This window comes from Drosophila busckii, chromosome X (genome assembly GCF_011750605.1).
Source record: "Drosophila busckii strain San Diego stock center, stock number 13000-0081.31 chromosome X, ASM1175060v1, whole genome shotgun sequence".
NCBI classification, from domain to species: domain Eukaryota; kingdom Metazoa; phylum Arthropoda; class Insecta; order Diptera; family Drosophilidae; genus Drosophila; species Drosophila busckii.
Window position 1 is genome coordinate 13,093,463 of NC_046608.1, and position 20,053 is coordinate 13,113,515.

The 20,053-nt window shown below is 35.7% G+C and overlaps 3 protein-coding genes across 3 annotated transcripts in view; all 3 read right to left on the reverse strand.

The window, feature by feature from the left end:
• Positions 1 to 7,837: 7,837 nt before the first annotated feature.
• LOC108605772 (maker303) lies at positions 7,838 to 8,273 on the reverse strand. The gene is made up of 2 exons (XM_017995576.2): positions 8,178 to 8,273; positions 7,838 to 8,121 (listed from the first exon to the last, which is right to left on the reverse strand). Exons 1-2 carry the CDS (start codon positions 8,242 to 8,244, stop codon positions 7,928 to 7,930), a joined length of 261 nt encoding a protein of 86 aa, XP_017851065.2. The 5' UTR covers positions 8,245 to 8,273; the 3' UTR covers positions 7,838 to 7,927.
• A 1,564-nt stretch (positions 8,274 to 9,837) lies between these two features.
• Positions 9,838 to 11,332, reverse strand: LOC108605888 (glycine, alanine and asparagine-rich protein). The gene has a single exon (XM_017995703.1). It carries the CDS (start codon positions 11,264 to 11,266, stop codon positions 10,058 to 10,060), a length of 1,209 nt encoding a protein of 402 aa, XP_017851192.1. The 5' UTR covers positions 11,267 to 11,332; the 3' UTR covers positions 9,838 to 10,057.
• A 5,720-nt stretch (positions 11,333 to 17,052) lies between these two features.
• Positions 17,053 to 20,053, reverse strand: part of LOC108606576 (potassium voltage-gated channel protein eag) — a 61,808-nt gene continuing 58,807 nt past the window's right edge. Inside the window, exon 17 of the mRNA XM_017996799.1 lies at positions 17,053 to 19,758. Within this exon, the coding sequence (XP_017852288.1) occupies positions 18,586 to 19,758 (1,173 nt within the window). The 3' untranslated portion in view covers positions 17,053 to 18,585. The remainder of the gene's footprint in view (positions 19,759 to 20,053) is intronic.

Genomic DNA, 20,053 nt, shown 5'->3' on the forward strand with positions numbered 1-20,053 from the left:
TCCTATGGTGAGCATGAGTGGATTTTGTTTTAACGATTGATGTCTGCAGACTTGAGCTAAACATCATCTCATATTATTTTCTTCAAAGCATTGGCCTGCGTGCAAGTTTGCATTGAAACTTTAAATGAAATGTTCTTATGTATTTGCAGAATAATTAATTGGATTGCAAGTTACGGCGTACTTTATTTAATAAATTTGTGTACCGGCCTGTTAAAGAAGTTAATTTAAATTAGAAAAAGTCTCCAACTGCACCTAACACTCAATGTTTGAACTCACTTATTTATTAATTTTTTACACAGCTCTCGCAAAGATTTCACTTTTTATTTGCTTTAATGAATTTTTTGTTTGTCACTGAGATTTAAGCGCATGCTTTGTTTTATAAATTTCAACTGCCGTTGCTTCTAGAAATTACAATGTGTTGCTTTGATTTACTCGCTGATATCCCAAAATAAAGTTCTTAAAATCGATTAAGGTTCGATTTATTTTCTAAATGAGTTCATTTGAATTTATTATATATTTATTTGAAAGAATATAGAATTGTATGTGGGTTTCTTGGTTGGGCCGCCAATTATAATATGTAATTATGTCCGCTGCTCTTTATTTATATTTATTAAAAATACACAAAAATGAAATTTATCAATCACAGCTTTATTTGCAACAATAAGGTATGCGCCATTTTCGCAATTTATTTTTGTTTGTTGCAAATGTGTTCGTTAAGATTTGTATTGAATGGGGGGCGGAGCTTTCGTTGACTTGTGTGAGCTTGTTGTCTTGGCTAAGTTGCATACGATAAGTGACTTAGCCATGACAACAACCAGTAGAAACAAATACAAATTTATTGGGAAAAAAATCAGCAAGGCAGCAAAAGTTTTTCTATAGAGAAATTTAAAGAATTTCATTGCAATATGCAAAGCCTTTATATATTTTAATATTTACATATACATTTCTATTAACAGCCATACAAACTCAGCTCATTCATAAAATGTAATATAAGCTATGCAGCAACAACAAATTTTTATAGCAAACAAAACTTGCATAGACACTTTAAGGTAAAATGAAATCAAGTTTCAATATGCTTACATATGCATAAACAAATGCAGACTGTAGTCAGTGTTATGCATAAATAAAATATCAAGTACTTTACCACAATGTTTGCATTAAACAAAGTCCCGCGCATATCTAAAGTGACCAGTAATTTGACCACACAAGAATGCAATGGGCAGTCTCAGTGCTGAGTCCGCAGTTCGGGCATGCGCGACCTGAGAACATAATACATGCTCTCCTTATATATATTAATATACACAACATACATATAGATATATGGCATATGGCCATAAGCGGCGTTAAAATCAAAGAATCATTCGTATAAAGACCAGCAAAGCGACAAGTCGCTTTGCGAACAAAGTTTAAAATATTTTTGTGTATTTGTGCAAAACAAAACTATTTTTATCAACAATTTGAGGAAAATTTAAATAAATTTGTGAAATTGTTTTTGAAACTTAAAAACTTGAATGTGCTAAGCAAAATAAAACAAACGCAAGCTAACAATGCTGAATTTTTTTATGTGCAAATAAAATAAATAATAATAAAATGAAAGTTAATAAAAACAACACAAATAGTTAAATGTGCAACAGCAAATGCAAATTAAATTAAATTAAATGTGCATGGGAATATTTCAAATTATAAAAAGCAACAATAATAAATGAATGTGCTAAGCAACAAAAACAAATGCAAGTCTACGCTGGCTGCATTCTAAATGTGCAAAGAATTAAATAAATTAAATAATAAATTAAATTAAATAATAAAAACAACACTGCATGTGCAACAATAACAACAAATGCTGCAATTCAAAATTAATAAAAGCAACAACAGATTAATTAGAACAACAACGAAAATAAACTGGAAATTAAAATAAATGCAGAAAAACTCAGAGTAAGTAAAACTTAATATACAAGCATTAAAATAAAATATAATAATAATAAAACCTGCAGACCCCAAAGCCGATGCCAAAGAGGCCGAAGCAGTGCCCAGAACATTGCGCTGGAGCAGTTTATCCTACGGCAGGACTTCATAATCAGCAGCAGCAGCAGCCACATTGCCCATAGCCCATAGCTCATATATAATATAATAATAATATAATAATAAATGTAAAATTGCGCGACGCCAATGTTGCTCAATTTGCAGCATTGCCCGTAAAGCAATGCGAAACATTAGGTAGGAAAAAATGTAAAACCGTTAAGAATTAAGAAATATTCAATCCACCCACGCGGTGTTTTAGGCTCGTTGTGTCCTAGACACACACATAAGACTTTAGGATATACATATACATAAACAGATCAACTTTTATTTTATATCTGAATATTAAAATCTAAAAGTCGCTGCTTCGACATAAGAAGTCTTATGTCATAAGTTGTCTTATATATATATGTTTAGGTATATATGTATAAGAATATATATGGGAATCTACTGCACATATATGTATTGAGCGGTCAGTGCATCATAATGCTGACGCGACTCAATAGCGCCCGCTATGTTCCTAAGGGATCAAATTATTTGCGCACTTGAAATGTGCTGCAGTAAGGGCTGACGACAAAGTGTCGTTGTGTTAGTTAATCAAATTATTCTAGCAACAAAGTGTTGTGGGCTTAAATATTTTGAAACTTCACTGGATACTTGTGTTCTTGATAAATTGTGACATACTACACTCTCCCATTTTTTTAAAAATAACGTTGTATTATTTAGTTTTTTACCTAATTATATATTTAATTTTATATATATATTTTTTTTTCGTTTAGTTGTTGTCTTAAAAAAAATATTTTAAACTTAAAATTTATTATATATGTATATATAATTCTTAATATGTTTCCAAAAATTTGATTTTATTTATAATTTTGTTTGTGTTATATTTTATTTAATTATTGTTTGTTTTTGTTATGGCTGATCAGACCTAGTTATATCCTAAGCTTCCTTCTAAATTTAAGCTTACTATTGAGTTTATTAACTATTTATTTACTATTTGTGGTTTCTTTTTACCCACATCTATCTTTATATTATTCCTATCTTCAATTTCTATAACTTTATATGGACCTAAGTATTTATTTTCTAACTTTTCTCCAGTATCTAGCTTTAGATCATTTACTTTCATATTCTGTTTTTCATATTAATTACATTAGCAGTGATCATACGTTTGCCATTGTTCTTGTTAGAGTTGCTGTCCGGACCATGTCACGGTCGATTCGAATATTCCCTTAGCAACTGTTTTGGCACTTTTATCTGGTACTGGTACAGTAACTAGATATTTTGTGAGATCGCAAATTATTGTTTTTGCGTACTCATTTCCATTCTATGTTCGAAGTAATGGACCAATTGTGTCGATTAAAACAGTGTCAAATGCTGTGTTGGGAGTATTTGTTATTATCAGTGGCGCTTTTGTATGTGTAGTGGTTTTTGCTTGTTGGCATTTAACACACGTTTTCACATACTTTGTAATGGATTTTGTCATTTGTGGCCAGTAATAGAATTTTTTATTTTTAACAGGGTACGCGTGATCCCTGTATGGCCTCCCTCTATTGGATCAATCATTGGTATCTAGACAGTATGCTTTATTTGACTTTCGTCATTTTTGTCTATTATTGTCACTTTGTTCAATAGCGCTATTTTTATTTGAGTTAATCTTTGATTGCCCTTATTTTTGAACTCATTTATTGTGACAAATTCGAAATTTGTTCACTTAGTGACATTTGTAAACATTTCTGAAATAAGCCTTTGAAAAAATTAATTTAAATCGTATTATAAGGTGAAATAAATAAAGAAAATAAATGTATTCAACAATTTAAGAAAAAAATTCGTTAGAATTATAAAATTTAATCTTTTATCAATTAATGTACATTTTTTATTTTAGGGCTTCTCGTGTGGGCTCATTTATTTCTTTTTGCAATTTTGGTTTTTCATCTGCGCAGATGTTTTGCTGTCTTTTTGATGAACTTGTCTCGACCATTAAAATGTTTCTATTCATTTGTATAAGGTCTTCAACGTTAATGCGGGATAATGCATCCGCGACATGATTGTCCTTCCCCTTGAGATATTCTATTGTAAATTGATATTCTTCTAAATCTAATCTCATTCTAGTAAGTTTCGATGATGGATTTTTCATTGAGAACAAATATATTAGTGGTCTATGATCTGTTTTAACTAAGAAATGCCTGCCATTTACATAGGGTCTGAAATGTTTTATTGCCCAATGTATGGCTGCTAACTCCTGCTCTGTTGTATGTTTACTTGCATCTGTGGTTATGCAGAATTCTTTGTTGAAGTCAGGGTATTGTAATAAAGTAGGCTTCATTAATGCCTTCTTTAAGTATTTGAATGCTTCTTCGCATTCAATAGTCCATTTAAATTCAACAATATTCTTGCACAATCTTGTCAAATGACGTGAGTATTGCGCAAAGTTATTTATGAATCTTCTGTAATAATTACAGAATGCGACGAAACGTCGTGCACTATCCGCATCAGTGGGTGTAGGATAGTTTTTTATAACATCATATTTTTTGTCATCAGGGAGGATGCCATGGTCTGTGCATTTATGTCCAAGGAATGTTACCTCGTGCACAAAGAATGAACATTTTTCTGGATTTAGTTTAAGGTTGTGTTTTTTACAAAGCTCGAATATGCTTGTTAAATTTTTGAACATATATTTTTTGTTTTTCAAAGAACCAAGACCAATGATAACTTATATGCTTCGATTTCTCAATAATAGAGGAATAAATGCCTCCTGAATTTGCTGGATGGTCTAGGCCAGAAAAAAGTGCATGTTTTGGCATAATATCTATAAGTAGTTTTGCAATAATCCAAAGTATTATGCTTATTTATCTCTCGGCGATATTTGAGGTATTAGTCGGCTATTAGAAATAGTTTTTTCATCTATTTGCCAACGTATAATCTACTACCAATCGACTTTTTTGTCTCTTATTGTGTTAATAGACTTTTTTGGCTATAACTAATAACTGACTGGTTTAATTACTACGATATTGATGGTTCGACATGCATTCCTTATTTAATTTTCTACTTGCCTATTATTTCAGGTGCTTTTCTGTCTCTGCATTTCTATAGTTCTTAATGTATACTGGAGTTTTATCAGCAAGACGCAACTTTTGTTTATAGAAGTTGTTGCAACTGATAGCTTCTGTTTCTAAGCCAAATATGTCACTGTATTTGGTGCATAGTTCAGTAAGCTTTGTATTAAATTGGTAGGGAAATTTTAATTTATCTAAAACTTAATTTGTTCTATTGCTATCTCTTGAGTCAAATGTTTTAAATTCGTAATTTTTTACGCATTCGTACTTTATGTTAGGTTCTTTTATATGTAGGTGGCTATTGGTCGTATTCATAATACGGATAATTGCACTGTTACTTGTAACGATACTGTTTGCTATAAATACGCCAGGATGAATTTCCTGGTTTGGTATTAATACAGTATCTTCGCTGGTTGGAAGTGTTATTATTCTCATCACTTCTGACCTTGCTGGTAACAATATGGAGTTGTCAATATCATTGTGTAACAGTGGTACGTGAATTTGGTAATTTAGAGAGTGCGGTTTTATTATTAGTTTATCATTAAGATAATCTATAACCTTGTTGAAATTCTCAATTAGAATTTCAACTTGCTTAATTTTAGTTGCAATCGATATTGGTGCGCTTTTATTAAGGCATTTGAAAGACTTATCGAATTCCACTCTAAAGTCTTATATGGTGGCAGCTATTTGTGGCCATTCCATAGGCGTTTCTTGCTGTTGCAGATATTTAATTTTTTCTGAATACAACTGTTTGTTTGTAAGAGTTAGTATCCAGTACATACACTGGCTACTTGTGATCGTCGCAACTGGTACTTGAACCAGTTGGACTGCGGAGAGGGATTTCCTTCGTTGCGCACAATTGAAAGCTAAAGTCACTGCGATAGCTTTCTGCTGGGTGCGATGGTAGAATTTGCATTATCCTGCCTAGAATTTCGTTATCATCAATGATCGACTTCATCTGTACACCTGGGACTGTTGTTAATTCTATCCCTTTTTGTGTTTGTTTTTTTTGAATGTATTCATATTCGAAGGTACTGATGCTCATGGGTGTCGTTGAGACAGTTCCTTGAACTCGTTCTTTAAATTGAGCATCCCTTCTGTAGACCTGTTCTACTATTTCTAAAGTATTCATTACTATTAGTATTTGAATACTTCGTAGGTCTTTACGCGATGCTTTGCATCAAAAACTGGCCTAGCTTCTACACCTGGTACTGCTTCTAGAACTTCCTTTTTTGTTACCTTTGCTAGGTACGCTAAAGGTGATTTATCCAGGCCATACGTTTGTTTGTATAATTTGTCAAACGCCTCTAGGCCTATCGGATGATAAGTGACTAGAAAGTAGCTTCATTCAGCGAACTTTTTATATTTATATATAATATATATAAATATATTTATTTTTTATTTTTTAATTTTGTCAAGGTCATTTGCTTTGCTCAAATATCTCTTTTTTAAGCACTTGCTGTGCAATTTATATATTTTAAAAAGTATATTTGCTGTCATGATGACAACAATGACAATTAAAAGAATTATAACTACTCCTAACTCTTTGTTTTCTACTTCTATTTTGTTAATTACATTTGCAGTGGAGTCCACTGTTTTTATACCAACTAGGCCCATTTTTGCTGTAATGCTTTTTCGTATTTCAATATCATGTGTATTATTTAAGCTATTACATGGGTCTAGTGTCTTCGTTTTTTCTATCTTGTTTGTACATATACTCATGAATCTTGTGCAAGTCTACCTGCCTACCTAGTACCCTATTTTCATGAGTCCCACCTATTGGTCGTGTGACTTTACGGGCCACACTGGTTTACTGGGCAGAGAAGATTCCGCTCAGTATTACAATATTTTGTGTAATAATAAAGTTCATCGTAGTACACTTGAAAAAAAAATGCAACGCTGTGCAAGATATTTAGGATGTTTCTGCTGCTGCTAGGCGGATTGTGGCGGATAGTGGGCCTATTGGCTCAGGCGGAACCGGTACCGGTCTTCGCACAGTTTGTAGAGCAGTGTTTGCGGTTTCCCTCGCAGTATGGACTGTTAACGGTCCTGGGCAGTCGGCTGGGCACTTTTTTATCATCTTGGGTAGTTCTCTCGGCTGTGTTTTTATTATTTTATTTGTATTTATGACATTTATCACGGTCGCCATGTGATAGGTTGCAGGTTTATATATTTTAACTACACTGAGTACAGTGTGTTCTCTATATGTGCATACTACAGTAGACAATAGAGATAATTTTTCTATTTGGGTCACCCGGCTGAGTAGCGCTACTCTCAATGAAATTAATATTTTATTGCCCATATTTTTGAAATTATCGATGGAAACGTGTTCAAAGATATTGTCCCACGGTGCCACTTTCAGTTGGCTGATTTTATTTATACCGGCTTGCGTTTCAAGCCTGTGGAAGAATTGAGCCAAGTCGAGAATTCCATTGGTATATAAATCGCTAACATTATATCTTGCACTAATTTTCCTATCATGTTTAAAGCAATATAGATTATTTTTCACATGCAAGGTCACTACCACTAAAATACAAAAAATATATAAATAAGTGTAATAAATAAAATCTAAGTAAATTTAAAATAACTACATACAATTATTGAAATTGATGCCAAGGGCAAGTCAAAGCTGTGGCATTATCATCAAATTTATGCGAACAATTGTCTACTAATAAATAAACATTGAAACTAAGAAAATCTAAGCTTAACATATAATTTATTTACTGTCGAATAAAAAGAATGAAACAGAAAATTTAATGGGTTTTTATTGCACAGATGAAGTTTATTGCGGCTCAAATGAGACAATATTTATGCCCAGCTAAGCGATCGGTAAATCTTTTGATTCACATTGCAGCTTAACCATTTGAATGGATGTAGTGCGTTTCAAAGTCCAAATTGTTGCCAATTGTGAGGCGTGGCGGCGGCTTCTTATTCGACGCTGGCGTTGTCGACTGCGCTGCATAAACGGGCAGCAGCAGCAGCTGCGTTTGCTCACCGGGGGGCAGCAGCTGCAACACGCTTGAGCTTATATGCAACACCGGACCATAGTCTGCAGCAAAGTCACTGAGAGTTGAGTCTATTTTTGAAAACATTAAGCATACGCACCATTGACGGCAGCCTCACGTTCTCGCTGCTCTGCCGCTGTCGCTGTCGCTGCCAGCCAAAGCAGCATATAAATCAAGAAGCCGTCACGTCTGCGCATTCTACAGCAAACTAAGCAATTGTCATTTTCATGTTTATTTCATGTTTATTTATACATTTCAGCCAGCGGATGTTGAGCGTTAAGCCTCAGCGCTCAACGGGGCGACACATGTTGAACCTTCAGTGGGGCACTCAAGCCACAAAGCTTAGATAATAGATAATAGATAAGCGTCTAGATCTTAACATGTTTGCTTACAATTTAAAAGCAGTTCGTGCTTAAGCTCTAATCTCAATTAAATGCTACGGCAATGGTTTCGCTTTCAATGAGTTTTATTTATGGTAACGTCATATATTAAGACGATTTGTTATGTAATTAGCTTTAGTTTAATATGCTAGTTTTAATTATATTTTAAGCTTGTAAATAACTAAATATTTATTCTTGCTAAAATGCTATAGCAACATTTTAATCTACGATAAATTATAAGAATATTTCAACTCGAAGCTTTTTTTGGCTCTAAAATGAGCGCTGACAATTGCTGAAATTTTCTTGTAGCATTTTTATTTTAAATATTACAAGCGTACATTAATTAATGAAACTTGTTTAATTAAAATATTTTTATAAGCATATTTACCTGTATTAAAAATAACTAAACTAATGACAACAATTGTAGCTGGCTCAAGTCTTTTTAAGTTTAATACTTTGCTGCCAAAACTTATGTTTAATAAATAATACTATTTAATATTATGCATGCCAATTAAAATGTGCAAAAATTCAAATGAACTTAACTCGCTTACTAATTATATAAATAATCGCTTATGTCAATTTCGTTGACTTTATGAGCGATTAGCAGTTAGCGTTTATAAATTTAAAGAAGCATAAAAATTTACATTTACACATATTTTGTGTTAAGTAAAATTTTCTTAGTTTTACAACTGTATATGTTGTTTTTAAATTCTATTTTTTTGTAAGAATTTTACAAGCGACAAAGCTCAGCTTTTAATTTAAATATTTATAAAACTTAAGTAGTTTTATTTTATTGAGCTATTATTTTATTTAGGCTATGAACTGAATTTTTTCTACACTGCTGAAAATTGAAGTTTAATTATTTATAGCTAAAGCTGTGGCTTGATTTTGATAACAGTACTGATCAAATTGATTAACTGCTTATCATAAAAATGCAAATATTAACATTATTATTATATTATATTATATTATTAAAACAATAGTTTAGAGTTTGCTTTTGCCCAAGCCTAAGCTATTGCTTAACTTTTTATATTTATCTTTGGCACTTGACTGAGTGCATCAATTTAATATTAAACCAAATAGCTAACAACAAATTCAAGTTCAAATCGTGTGTTTAGTAGTTGGAGTCAGTGTCATTGCTGTTGATTCATTAGCAGGCCCAAAACTTAATGCTAGTTAGCAACTAGGTGTTAAGCAAATAGAACACAATGAACCCAAAAAAAAACCCAAAAATAAAATTTTAGACAACGCCAGCGATTCAAGTTCTCTCGCTCTCTCTCTCTCTCTCTCTCTTTCTCGATTATGTAAGGTCGAAATAATTTGAGTTCTTTAATTATTAAATAATTCAGCTTGTGTTTTGTTTTTGAAAGAATTCGTTTATATAGTAAGCTCGATAATTTCGTATGTACACAGCGTTGGAGAAACAAACATAAAAAATAAAATAGGACAAGATGTTTCGATGATTAGAACTACACAAAAAAAATAATAAAAATATGTTAAAGTAAATTAAAAAAAAAACAAAAAAAATATCAGTTGAGTAGAGTTTGCGTGTTGATCCAAAGGCAGTTCAGAGCTAAAAGGGGTGCTGTGGGCGTGGCAATTAGCAGCCAATGAGCTTCTCCCAGATGCCGCCGCCGGCCTTGTTCCAGCCACCATTGTTGAAGCCACCGTTGGTGTAGCCACCGTTGTTGTAACCACCATTGGTGTAACCACCATTGGAGTAACCACCGTTGGTGTAGCCAGCATCGGCATTGCCCCAGGCGCTGCCCGAGGAGGTGGTGCTGAAGGAGCTGCTGAGTGGAGCGGGTGGGCCATAGACCTGGGCGGGCACACGATCGGCACCAGCACTGCTGTCCTCATCCACAATGACCTTGATGGTCTTCACATACTGCTGTGGTGCGGGCTGTGGAGCGGGCACGGAGTAGGAAATCTGCTGTGGTGCGGGCTGAGGGGCGGGCACGGAGTAGGAAATCTGCTGTGGTGCGGGCTGAGGAGCGGGCACGGAGTAAGAAATGGGCTGTGGTGCTGGAGCGGCCTGAACACGCACAACAGGCGCTGGAGCGGGAGCGGGAGCGGGCACGGAGTAGGTGATGGGCGCTGGTGCAGGCGCTACACGCACCACGGGTGCGGGCGCTGGAGCGGGCACGGAGTAGGTGATGGGTGCGGGCGCTGGAGCGGGTACGGAGTAAGTGATGGGTGCGGGCGCTGGAGCGGGCACGGAGTAGGTGATGGGTGCGGGTGCTGGAGCGGGAGCGGTGTAGGTAACAGCGGGAGCAGGTGCGCTATAGCTGATGGGAGCGGGTGCTGGGGCGGAGTAGCTAACGGGAGCGGAAACAGCGCCAGAGTAGCTGCCGGCAGAGGCATAGCTATTGGCATAGCTGTTGGCATAGCCGCCGGAGCGGGCATAGCTCTGAGGCTGCTCAACCACCTTGATGACCTTGATGATTTGCTCGTTGCCGCCGCCATAGCCGCCGCCAGAATAGCCGCCGCTGCTATAGCCACCGCTATAGCCACCAGTGTAGCCACCGCTGTAGCCACCGCCGTAGTTGCTGCCGCTGTAGACGGGACGACTGGGCTGAGTGTAGTAGCCCTGGTTGTAGCCACCGCCGCTGTAGCCGCCGCTGCCGTAGCCGCTGCCATAGCCAGAGCTGCCGCCATAGCCGGAGCTGGAGCTGCTGCTGCCACCACCAAGTCCGCCGCCGCCGCCACCGCTTAGAGCCTTCAGCAGCGCCAGCTTAGCGCCCAACAGCGCCTGAGCAGGCGCACTCAATGCCAAAAGGGCAACAGTTATGCAAACGAACAGCTTCATCTCTCTATTGCTATCTCTTTCTCACACTCGGTGACGATCTCTCTTTGGTTATTGTGGCTTTGGTTGTGTGGACCAAACTCAACTGATGCTGCCAATCGGCCGTACAGACAAATTTATAGTCGCAGCGCCGACGTCGCTGTAGCCAAACCCTTGAGCGTTATATTTGTTGTTCTAATAAATAAAACGGCCCGAGATCTTTTGCTCAGCCTCGCAGCTCGGAGAGACACTTGGCTTGGCTTGGCCGTAGCTTGGCCGCAGCTTGTCGAGCTGACAAGCTGCTGTTTGCTTAATTCATAAATAGTTACTTATGGGCCACACCACACAAAATGCCGAAAACTAAGGCGGGGCCATGCTCCGGCCCCACTCTCGTAACTGGTTATACGCATGTTGGCCCAACTGTCTATTCAGCTACCTGTCTGTGTATTCAATTTTATCCCAACTGCCAACTACTTAACCGTAAACTGCGAGATTTTCTCACCTCTCTGCGCAAATATTCGACATACGACGAATTCAAATTCAAATTCAACTGATGTACCCAATCCGTCAGATCCGTCAAGAAGTTTAGGTAATTCCCAAAACCTACACTGCGCAAAATGAGCAACAATTTTAATTTTCAAACAATTGTTTTTTAATTAAATTCATTGCTTTCATTGCTTTTCACGCATTTTCACATTTCAAGCTCCAACTCAAGCAAAGCAGCGCCGCAATCAATTTAAATCACTTCAGTCAACATTCAACGCTTGCAATATTTGCTGTATACATTTTTAATATTTACTAACTATAGTAATATACATATACATGCGCATAAGTATTTTATTTATTTACAAATGCGCAGCTTCCTAATTTTGGCATGCTCAGCATTATTCAACGAAAACCGAAACTTAACACATGCGCCGCTTTGTTAGGCGCGAATATAAATTCTGTCGATTGTGTAATACAGTGGACACTCGCGCAGAAGAAACTCAGTGTATAGCTTAAGTGAGCAAATTCATTTATTAGCATTTTGTTGTGCTTAGTAACAAGTGGAAATAATTATAACAAGACTAAAATTAAATGTTTCAAGCTTATAGAATGCTGACGATTATGTAATACAGTAGACACTCAATTTATGCGCTAATTGTAGTTTACCACATATAAATGAATGCATTAATTTATAAACATTTTATTATGCTGAGCCTATTGTCAATTGAAAATAAATATATAAAGAATACATTGGTAAAAAATTGAAATTAAATGTTTTAAGAATAAAATAAATAAAACATATAAACGCATTGTATAAATATAAAGGAATTAATTCTTTTAAACATTTTAGGCAATTTATAAGTTCTCGATCAAGTTCTCAAAATGCTAAATTAAATTTATAATAAAATTTTTAATTATTATAAATTCAAGTTATAGATGAAACGAGTTTATTGCAAACTCTTTAGCTATAATCCTGTAAATTTCAAAGCCCTCAAATAAATTCTAAATTTATAATTTATGCATAAACTTTTTGACTAACAAAAGCCCATTTAATTTATGTAAAATATTATAAGCTGCGATTAACTTAACGATAAGCAGCACTTGAAGCCAAAACTTGTTTAGAAAAAATTTTAAAGAACAAAAGAACTGTGCCATGAAAAATTTAAAAAAAAATTATTTTTCATATCGACAGCGCACAGGAATATTCTAGAAAGAATTAGATTACAAATTGTTGAGCTAGCATTACAACTATGAGCAATATTTTTAGCTGAATTAGCAACTAGCAACAAGTAGCTCAAACTTAGCTTTGTTGTCGTAAAGAATAAATTAAATATTTTACACGATCGTGTGGGATTGAAGAGCTTGTTAGTTGCCACGTTTGTTATTAACAGCCAATAAAATTTGACAGCCTACCTGACAGTTTTAAAATAATCTGTTTAGCATAAATAATAATGAATTTGTAAGTTGAGTTTGACTTGGAGTAAAAGAAAGAGAGAGAGAGAGCGGGAAATGCGCCAAATCATTTTTTGATTATTTCAAAACTTAAGCAAGAAAACTAATTATAATAATAATATTAAATAAGAATAATTAAATATAAGTATTAATATTATATATATTAAGTCTTGCCTAGAATTTTACTACAATTAATTGTATTTAAATAAAAAATAAACCATGAATGTTATTAAATGGTTCGCCTCGTTCTCCAGTTAAACTCATTGACTCCCCCTCGCAGTTAGTACTATTCGAAATCGAAATGCCCTTGAGCCACGTTAGCAGCTGCTAATTGCGTGCGTCGGACTGTTTAAGTTTCTTTGATGCGACTCTTCTCACACATCTGTTATGCAAATAGACATGCCAATAGTTATAGCCATGTATGCATATGCTTATGTATAATCAGTTAGAAAAGCAGCGCTTGGGTTCGTTCCGGACGCACAGCCGGGAAGCCTCTAAGCTCCAAGAGCAGCTCAGCCAAAGCTTCAGCTTCAGCTAAGCGAATTTGAAGTTCTTTGAGCCAGCTTTCAATTTTTACAGCACGCACGAATCGAAGCGCGTGGCTTCGGCTTGGGCAAACAATAAAGCAACCATAGTTCATAGGCATAAATCACAAACAAAAAGAAAAATAGTCAAACAAACAGGTCGTGGCTGCTCTCAACACAGACGAGACGAGCTTGAAATATTTTATTAACTTGATTGTTTGCAAAGGGCGTGGGCCCCTCGTTGCCGGATTAAGCCAATAAACATGGCTAATATACATGGCTCTAAAACATGCATATTTATTTATGGTCTGCAGGTGCCAAAGTCAAATTTCGAGCAAACAATGGAATTTATTGTATTGTTGCTGATTAAGCCAAATCAGTCAGCAATTGCAAAATATTTATTTGCAAATTTGCAAGCCATAGGTGTGTGTCTCAACTGCATAGAGCACAGATTGGTTGCTGTATGTGCTAAAGCTTTAGTAGGCCATGGATACAATAAAAATAAGCAATAAATAAATAAACTCTCTTTATATACTAAAATAAAAATAATATTGCAGAAAAATTAAATTTCAAAATAAAAATACTTGCTTATTTATATTATAAAAATTTCAAATAAAAGTTATTAGATATTAAGTTTTATATAAAAATTTTATAATATTTATTATAATTAAAAAAGTAAAAGTTTTTTATTCATCAAAACATTTTTTTTTAAATAATTGGAAATAAAAATTTATTTCAATAATAATTTGCTGACAATTCGTAGAATTTTCCCTTCTCAAATTGTAAAACAATTGTTTTTTTTTTTTAAATTTGTTTTTGGTTTTTATTTATGCATTTTTTTTCTCAACAAATTCAAAGATTTATTAATATGAGTTCCATTGTGTTTTTGTTTGTGTCTGTGTGTGTTTCAATATCAATGTCAATGTCATTAATAAATAATTAACTATACACATTAATTACAGCAATAATTAATTGATTTCTTCAAATAAATTTTACAACTATATATTTTACTGTTATGTTAATAATGTCATTTGCTTTTCTTTGAGATTCTCATTGTATTTTTGTTTTTTTTTTTTGTTTTTTGAATAGTTTTCAATATTTGTATTTTAATCAGTTTGTTCATAAGTTCAGCTTTCGAGCCATAAGCCCGATATTCTGTTCAAGCATTTTTGTATGTGTATGTATGTATATATGTATATAGTACTACCTAGATTTGTTTGTGTGTGTGTGTGTGAAGTTGTAAATTGGCAAGCTTTATGTCTAAATTTTCGAGCTGCAATCGAAATGGAATTAAAGAAAATGTCTTTGGGGTGTTCTGGCTCTAAAACTTGTTCGTTAAGTTTGTAAATATATAAATAGGCAGCTTTTACTCATTTGGTTTGCATAATTGAATATTTATCTGCAATTTTTTTTTTTTTGTTAAATATTTGTTTGTATAGTTTTGTCAAATTGGTGGAAAATGTTTAACATTGTTTTCATAAATTGAATTTAACTTTTGGTTGCTTTCTCTTTTTTTTTGGTTTTTTTTTTGTAAAATGTTGGTTCTTTTTCGTCTAGAGACTAGAAACAAGAGTTAAGAGCTTGACGCTTAGTAATTTGTTTATAAATTTAGTTGCTTAAATTTGTTTTGCTTATTTTTGCAGCTATTTTTTTTATAATTTTGATTTACTTTTAGTACTTGCAGTGGGATTATAAAAAAATGAGGCGTGCTAGTTTGTTTTTCGTATTGTAGTGTTAAGGCTTTTGTTTAAGTGTATATATATGCTTGTATATAGTAGGTAGATATATATAATTACTATATGTACATATTACATGTATAATTGCATTTAGCCTTATAGACATATTGTTTCATTTTATTTTTGTTGCTTTAACTTTACGTTACGCTTAAGTGAATTATTTGATTTAAGTTATTTTTTTTTCTTGCTGTGTGTTTTGTTATTTGTTTTGTATTTAGAAAAAAAACTGCTGGCGTATAAAAGCTGGCTAAGTAGCTTATACTATATATATGTATATATAATTTCATTTTTAGACAGTTGAAGCTTTCAAGTGTGTTTCAATATTTGTAACTGGCTTATTAGTTTATCAGCAGCTGCTATTTATGTATATGTAGTTATATTATATATACATTTAACTGTAGACTGTACATGTAAAAATGAATGTTGTGCAAATGCTTGAAAGTTCTGAAAGTTGAACTAAAATATTGAAATCGAACTATAGCTTGTATGTATCTATTGTTTGCCTACTTAATGTAAATAACTGCGCTGCATTTTAACTATTATTTCATTTGCATAAATATAACATATAAATTTTGATTAAATTATGTTCTAAAATTTTTCATTAATTGCACCATCTCTGAATAATTTTACTTTGCTCTATATGTATCTATGAATAACTGTCTATGTTTATAGTTAAGGCTCTCTTTGAAAAAGAAAAAATGAAATAAAAATATATTTGCAAGCTGTAGGAATTCGATTAGAATTTTTGTCACAAAAATTATGAGTTTATGCTTGGCTTAGTTTCTAATTTTATACACATATAAAAAACTTTAGTTATAACGTCATGTAGTTATGTACAGTGGGCGCCCGCTACTGAAGTTTTAGTGTAGTGTATGTATGAGTCTTTTGTAAATATTAGAATTATGCAACTTGTTTTTGTGTATTTATTTAATATAGTATTTAATTTAAATTTGTTTTTAATGTACGAGTAATTTAACTTTATATTAATACCACTTGAATTGCTTTGCGTTCGAAGAAACTAAAGGACTTGAGCATTGACTACAAACTAAAACTATAACTACAACTAAAACTAACACCCGTTAGCTAACTCCCAACACTAGCTACGCTACTAGCTACCAACTAACTCCTGCTCGCAACTGCAATGCATAACGGGAAGACATATTGCTTTGCTTACTAAAAACACAAACTAGTCCAAGTAACTGTTCATTGATTCAAGTGGCTGCGAAAATTAGGCAAGCGCTTAAATATTTAATGAAACCTGGCTGTGAATTTAAATTTCAAACTAATTTAAACAATGCGCAATAATTTATGTGGGCAATTGCCAAGCCTTTTCATTTATAACAATTTCAATATGTACAATCAATTTATATATATATATAAATATATATTTATCACAAAGTATATCCGTGTGTGAGTGTGTGTGTTTGTTTGTGTGTATTAAACAATCTTTGCGTTAGTTAATGTTTATTTTTTTAATGAGACTTTGTTGCTGACCGCAGCTTAAATATTTATTTACATGCATTTAATTGAAATACAAATATTTATGTTACACATTAAAATGCGTTTAATTAAACTTTTTTTCATATATTTGTTTAGTAACTGTATTTTATTTTTTTATAAGTTTATCGATTGTCGTTTTGTTTGCGGCAACTTTATTTGTATTTTTTATGTTGTTGCTTAGTTGAGTAACTGTTATTTGTATGAATGTGTATGTGTATGTGTGTGTGTGTGTGTGTGTGTAGGACGGGTATCATGAGTTCATACACCTACTAACAAAGCCTAAGCAATTGAATTTCTAATGGAACTATGCAAAAAAATGTTTTTTTTTTTATTTTGTTTGTTATTTTTTGTTTGTTTGTAGACTAACTCTAACTGCCTTTGTCAGTGGTTCGTAAGGCATAAAATCAGCACTGTACTAAACCTATAAACAAATAAACAATTTTCAACGGTTTTCAATATCAATATTTAAAAACTGTTTTCAGCTGGAACTAAGCATGACTTGCAGTTATTTTATAATTTTTTTCACATTGCTATATACAATTCACTGGCATTCATTTTTATAAATGTATTCTTATATTTTGTTGGTTTTCATTTTTGTTCTCTTAGCTTGCCTGCTTAGCGTTTATCACAAAAACATTGATTTACATATGTATATAGTATATATAGCTAGTTAGTTTTTTTCATTTTGTTGTTCGACTACAGTATTTGTTTGTATATAAAGGTAAATAATTGCAATAAATGTAGCAAATTCGTAAGCAATATGCTTTTGCCTTAATCGTTATCAGTAACGCTATAGTTATCGTTACTCGTTATCGTTAATCGTAATCATAAAAATGAGCCAAGCTTACTAATTGCCCAGCTCTTCTTCTTCTTCTTCTTCAATACGTGCTGTGTTTGCAGAAAGTGCAATAAAATTTGTACCGTTGGCAAAGCTAGCCCGGGCAATAGACAGATACAGAGATGAAAGAGAGAGAGAGAGAGAGAGTTGAACGAGAGACAGTACAGTAATGTAGCACAGAGAGAGAGAGAGAGTGATCAGCACAGTCATAATATAAGCTAGCGGATTGTGCTCTTGGTTTCGGATGCTTCGAGTGCTTAGCTTCAGTGGCTCTCGCTCACACGATAAGAGCAAGAGCAAGCAAGCAGCAAAAAGGAATACGGAACCCAAGAGCACAAGCCGCTCTCTTATATTATTGCATCATGAGTTAGCGAGCGAGTGAGTTTTAAGTAGACAGACTGACGGACAGACAGAGAGTGAAAGAGAGCGAGAGAGCGAGCTTAAGGTAGCGCGTAGTTATTTAAGAGCATAAGAGCGTGTTGAGTCGTTATTACATACACACATACATATACATATAACATATATAGTATGCATATAAATAGCTGCTTTTGTATACATATATAATTTATTTACTTAGATCCTAGGTTTTAACTCTAGCTGTATATTTAGTATATGCTTAGATTTCTTTTTTTTATAGACTAAAGCTAAGCGTAACATAGAGTGTTGTTTTTTTTGGTTTGGCTCAGTCTGCGAGAGAGCGAGATAGCGAGATTGTGTGTGTGTGTGTGTGTGTGTATCAGTGAGTGAAGCCTACTGCTCCAGGCTGTTGCTGCTATCCGTCGATAGATGACGCACCAGTATTCTTGGTTAAAGGAACTCACGCTTAACGCCGCTGCGCAAGCTGCCAGTGGGCGTGGTCGTAGCGCTTGCCGATGTCGTCGGCGTCATCATACCCGGCGGCGTTGTGGGCGTGGTTGTTGCCGTCGGCGTGCTTGCCGCGCTGGTTGGCCGCTGCTGCTGCTGCTGCTGCTGCGCCGCCGTAAAGTCCTCCTCGAGCAGACGCAGCTGCAGCGCCGACGCTGAGGCTGTCATGCTGGCCGTACCAGATCCAGTTCCAGTTGTGGTCACCACAGTACCCAAAGCAGTCGTCGCTGTGCCCATCGGACCACCATGTGTTGAATGCGTCTGCTTGGGTGGCGCCGGTGCTTTCCTGCTCTTCGAGCGTCGCTTCTTGAGCATCAGTGGCCCCAGGCCATTGCCTCCTGCGCTCGTCACAATCTGGACACTTGGATTTAGTAGACCGCTGCCAGCGCCAGCGCCCGCGCCCGCGCCCGCGCTTGATGTTGCATCGGATGTGCTTGCTCCGCTGCCGCCGCCGCCGCTGCCTCCACCTGTGGGCGATGAGATCGTAATCACTGTATCCACGGGCGTGGTGACTGCAATTGTGGCTGTGCTTGCTATCGTCGCTGTGCCTGGCGTTGTGGGCGTGGTCACGCCACAGCCAGCGCATATCTCATCGCCCGGCGTTGTCTGGCCGCTGCTGTCAGGCGCCGCTCCCGCTCCCGCTGCCATTGCCGTTCCCGGCCCCATGCACTTCACCAGCTGCCCCAACAAATCCTCAATGCGTCCAATGCGCTGCTGCATGCGCTGCAGCTCCAATCGCACATCCACCTTCATGTCCAGCACGGTGGCAATCAGATCCCGTTGCGCCAGTGTCGGTGGCGTCTCCCGCAGTCCCGTATCATACGTATCCGAGGTGGTGGCCCGCGAGCTGGCCATCTCGATTTGGCGCTCACGCTCCAGCGCTAGATTGCGCTCCTTGGTTGATAGCGGCTCCTTGGCTACCGCTTGGCTGCTCGCTGCAGTGCTTGGGACCAGCGCCACCGTTGTGGATGTGGTGCCGCTGGCTGCGCCGCCATCGATGACCACACGGCTGTCCCGGCTGGGTGGTGAGGAGTCCACCTCGCCGCCCTCGTCGATGGTGTCCTGGCGTGCCAAGGTCGCTTGACTTGCCTGCAGCTTGGGCGCCTTGGGGAATACCTGAAGAGTGATGTATATTATGGATGCAGGGCGAAATGTAGAGGCGAGGGCGAAGGTTTCAGGCAGGAGCATTAGATTTAAGTTTTTTGTTTATATTTAGTTTTGTAGGAAAAGAGTGAGAAAAGTTTTTGGATTGATAGTCAATAAACAGCGCAGTCAAAAGTTTAAAGTTTAGAGTTTAGAGGTTGCAGTAATAGTTGTTGGTGTTTTTTTTTTTTTTTATTGGTGTTGGTGATTTTCGGGGGTAGGTGTCGCATTCATTCAGTGGTTGGTGGTGCAGTTGGTTTTCCAATTT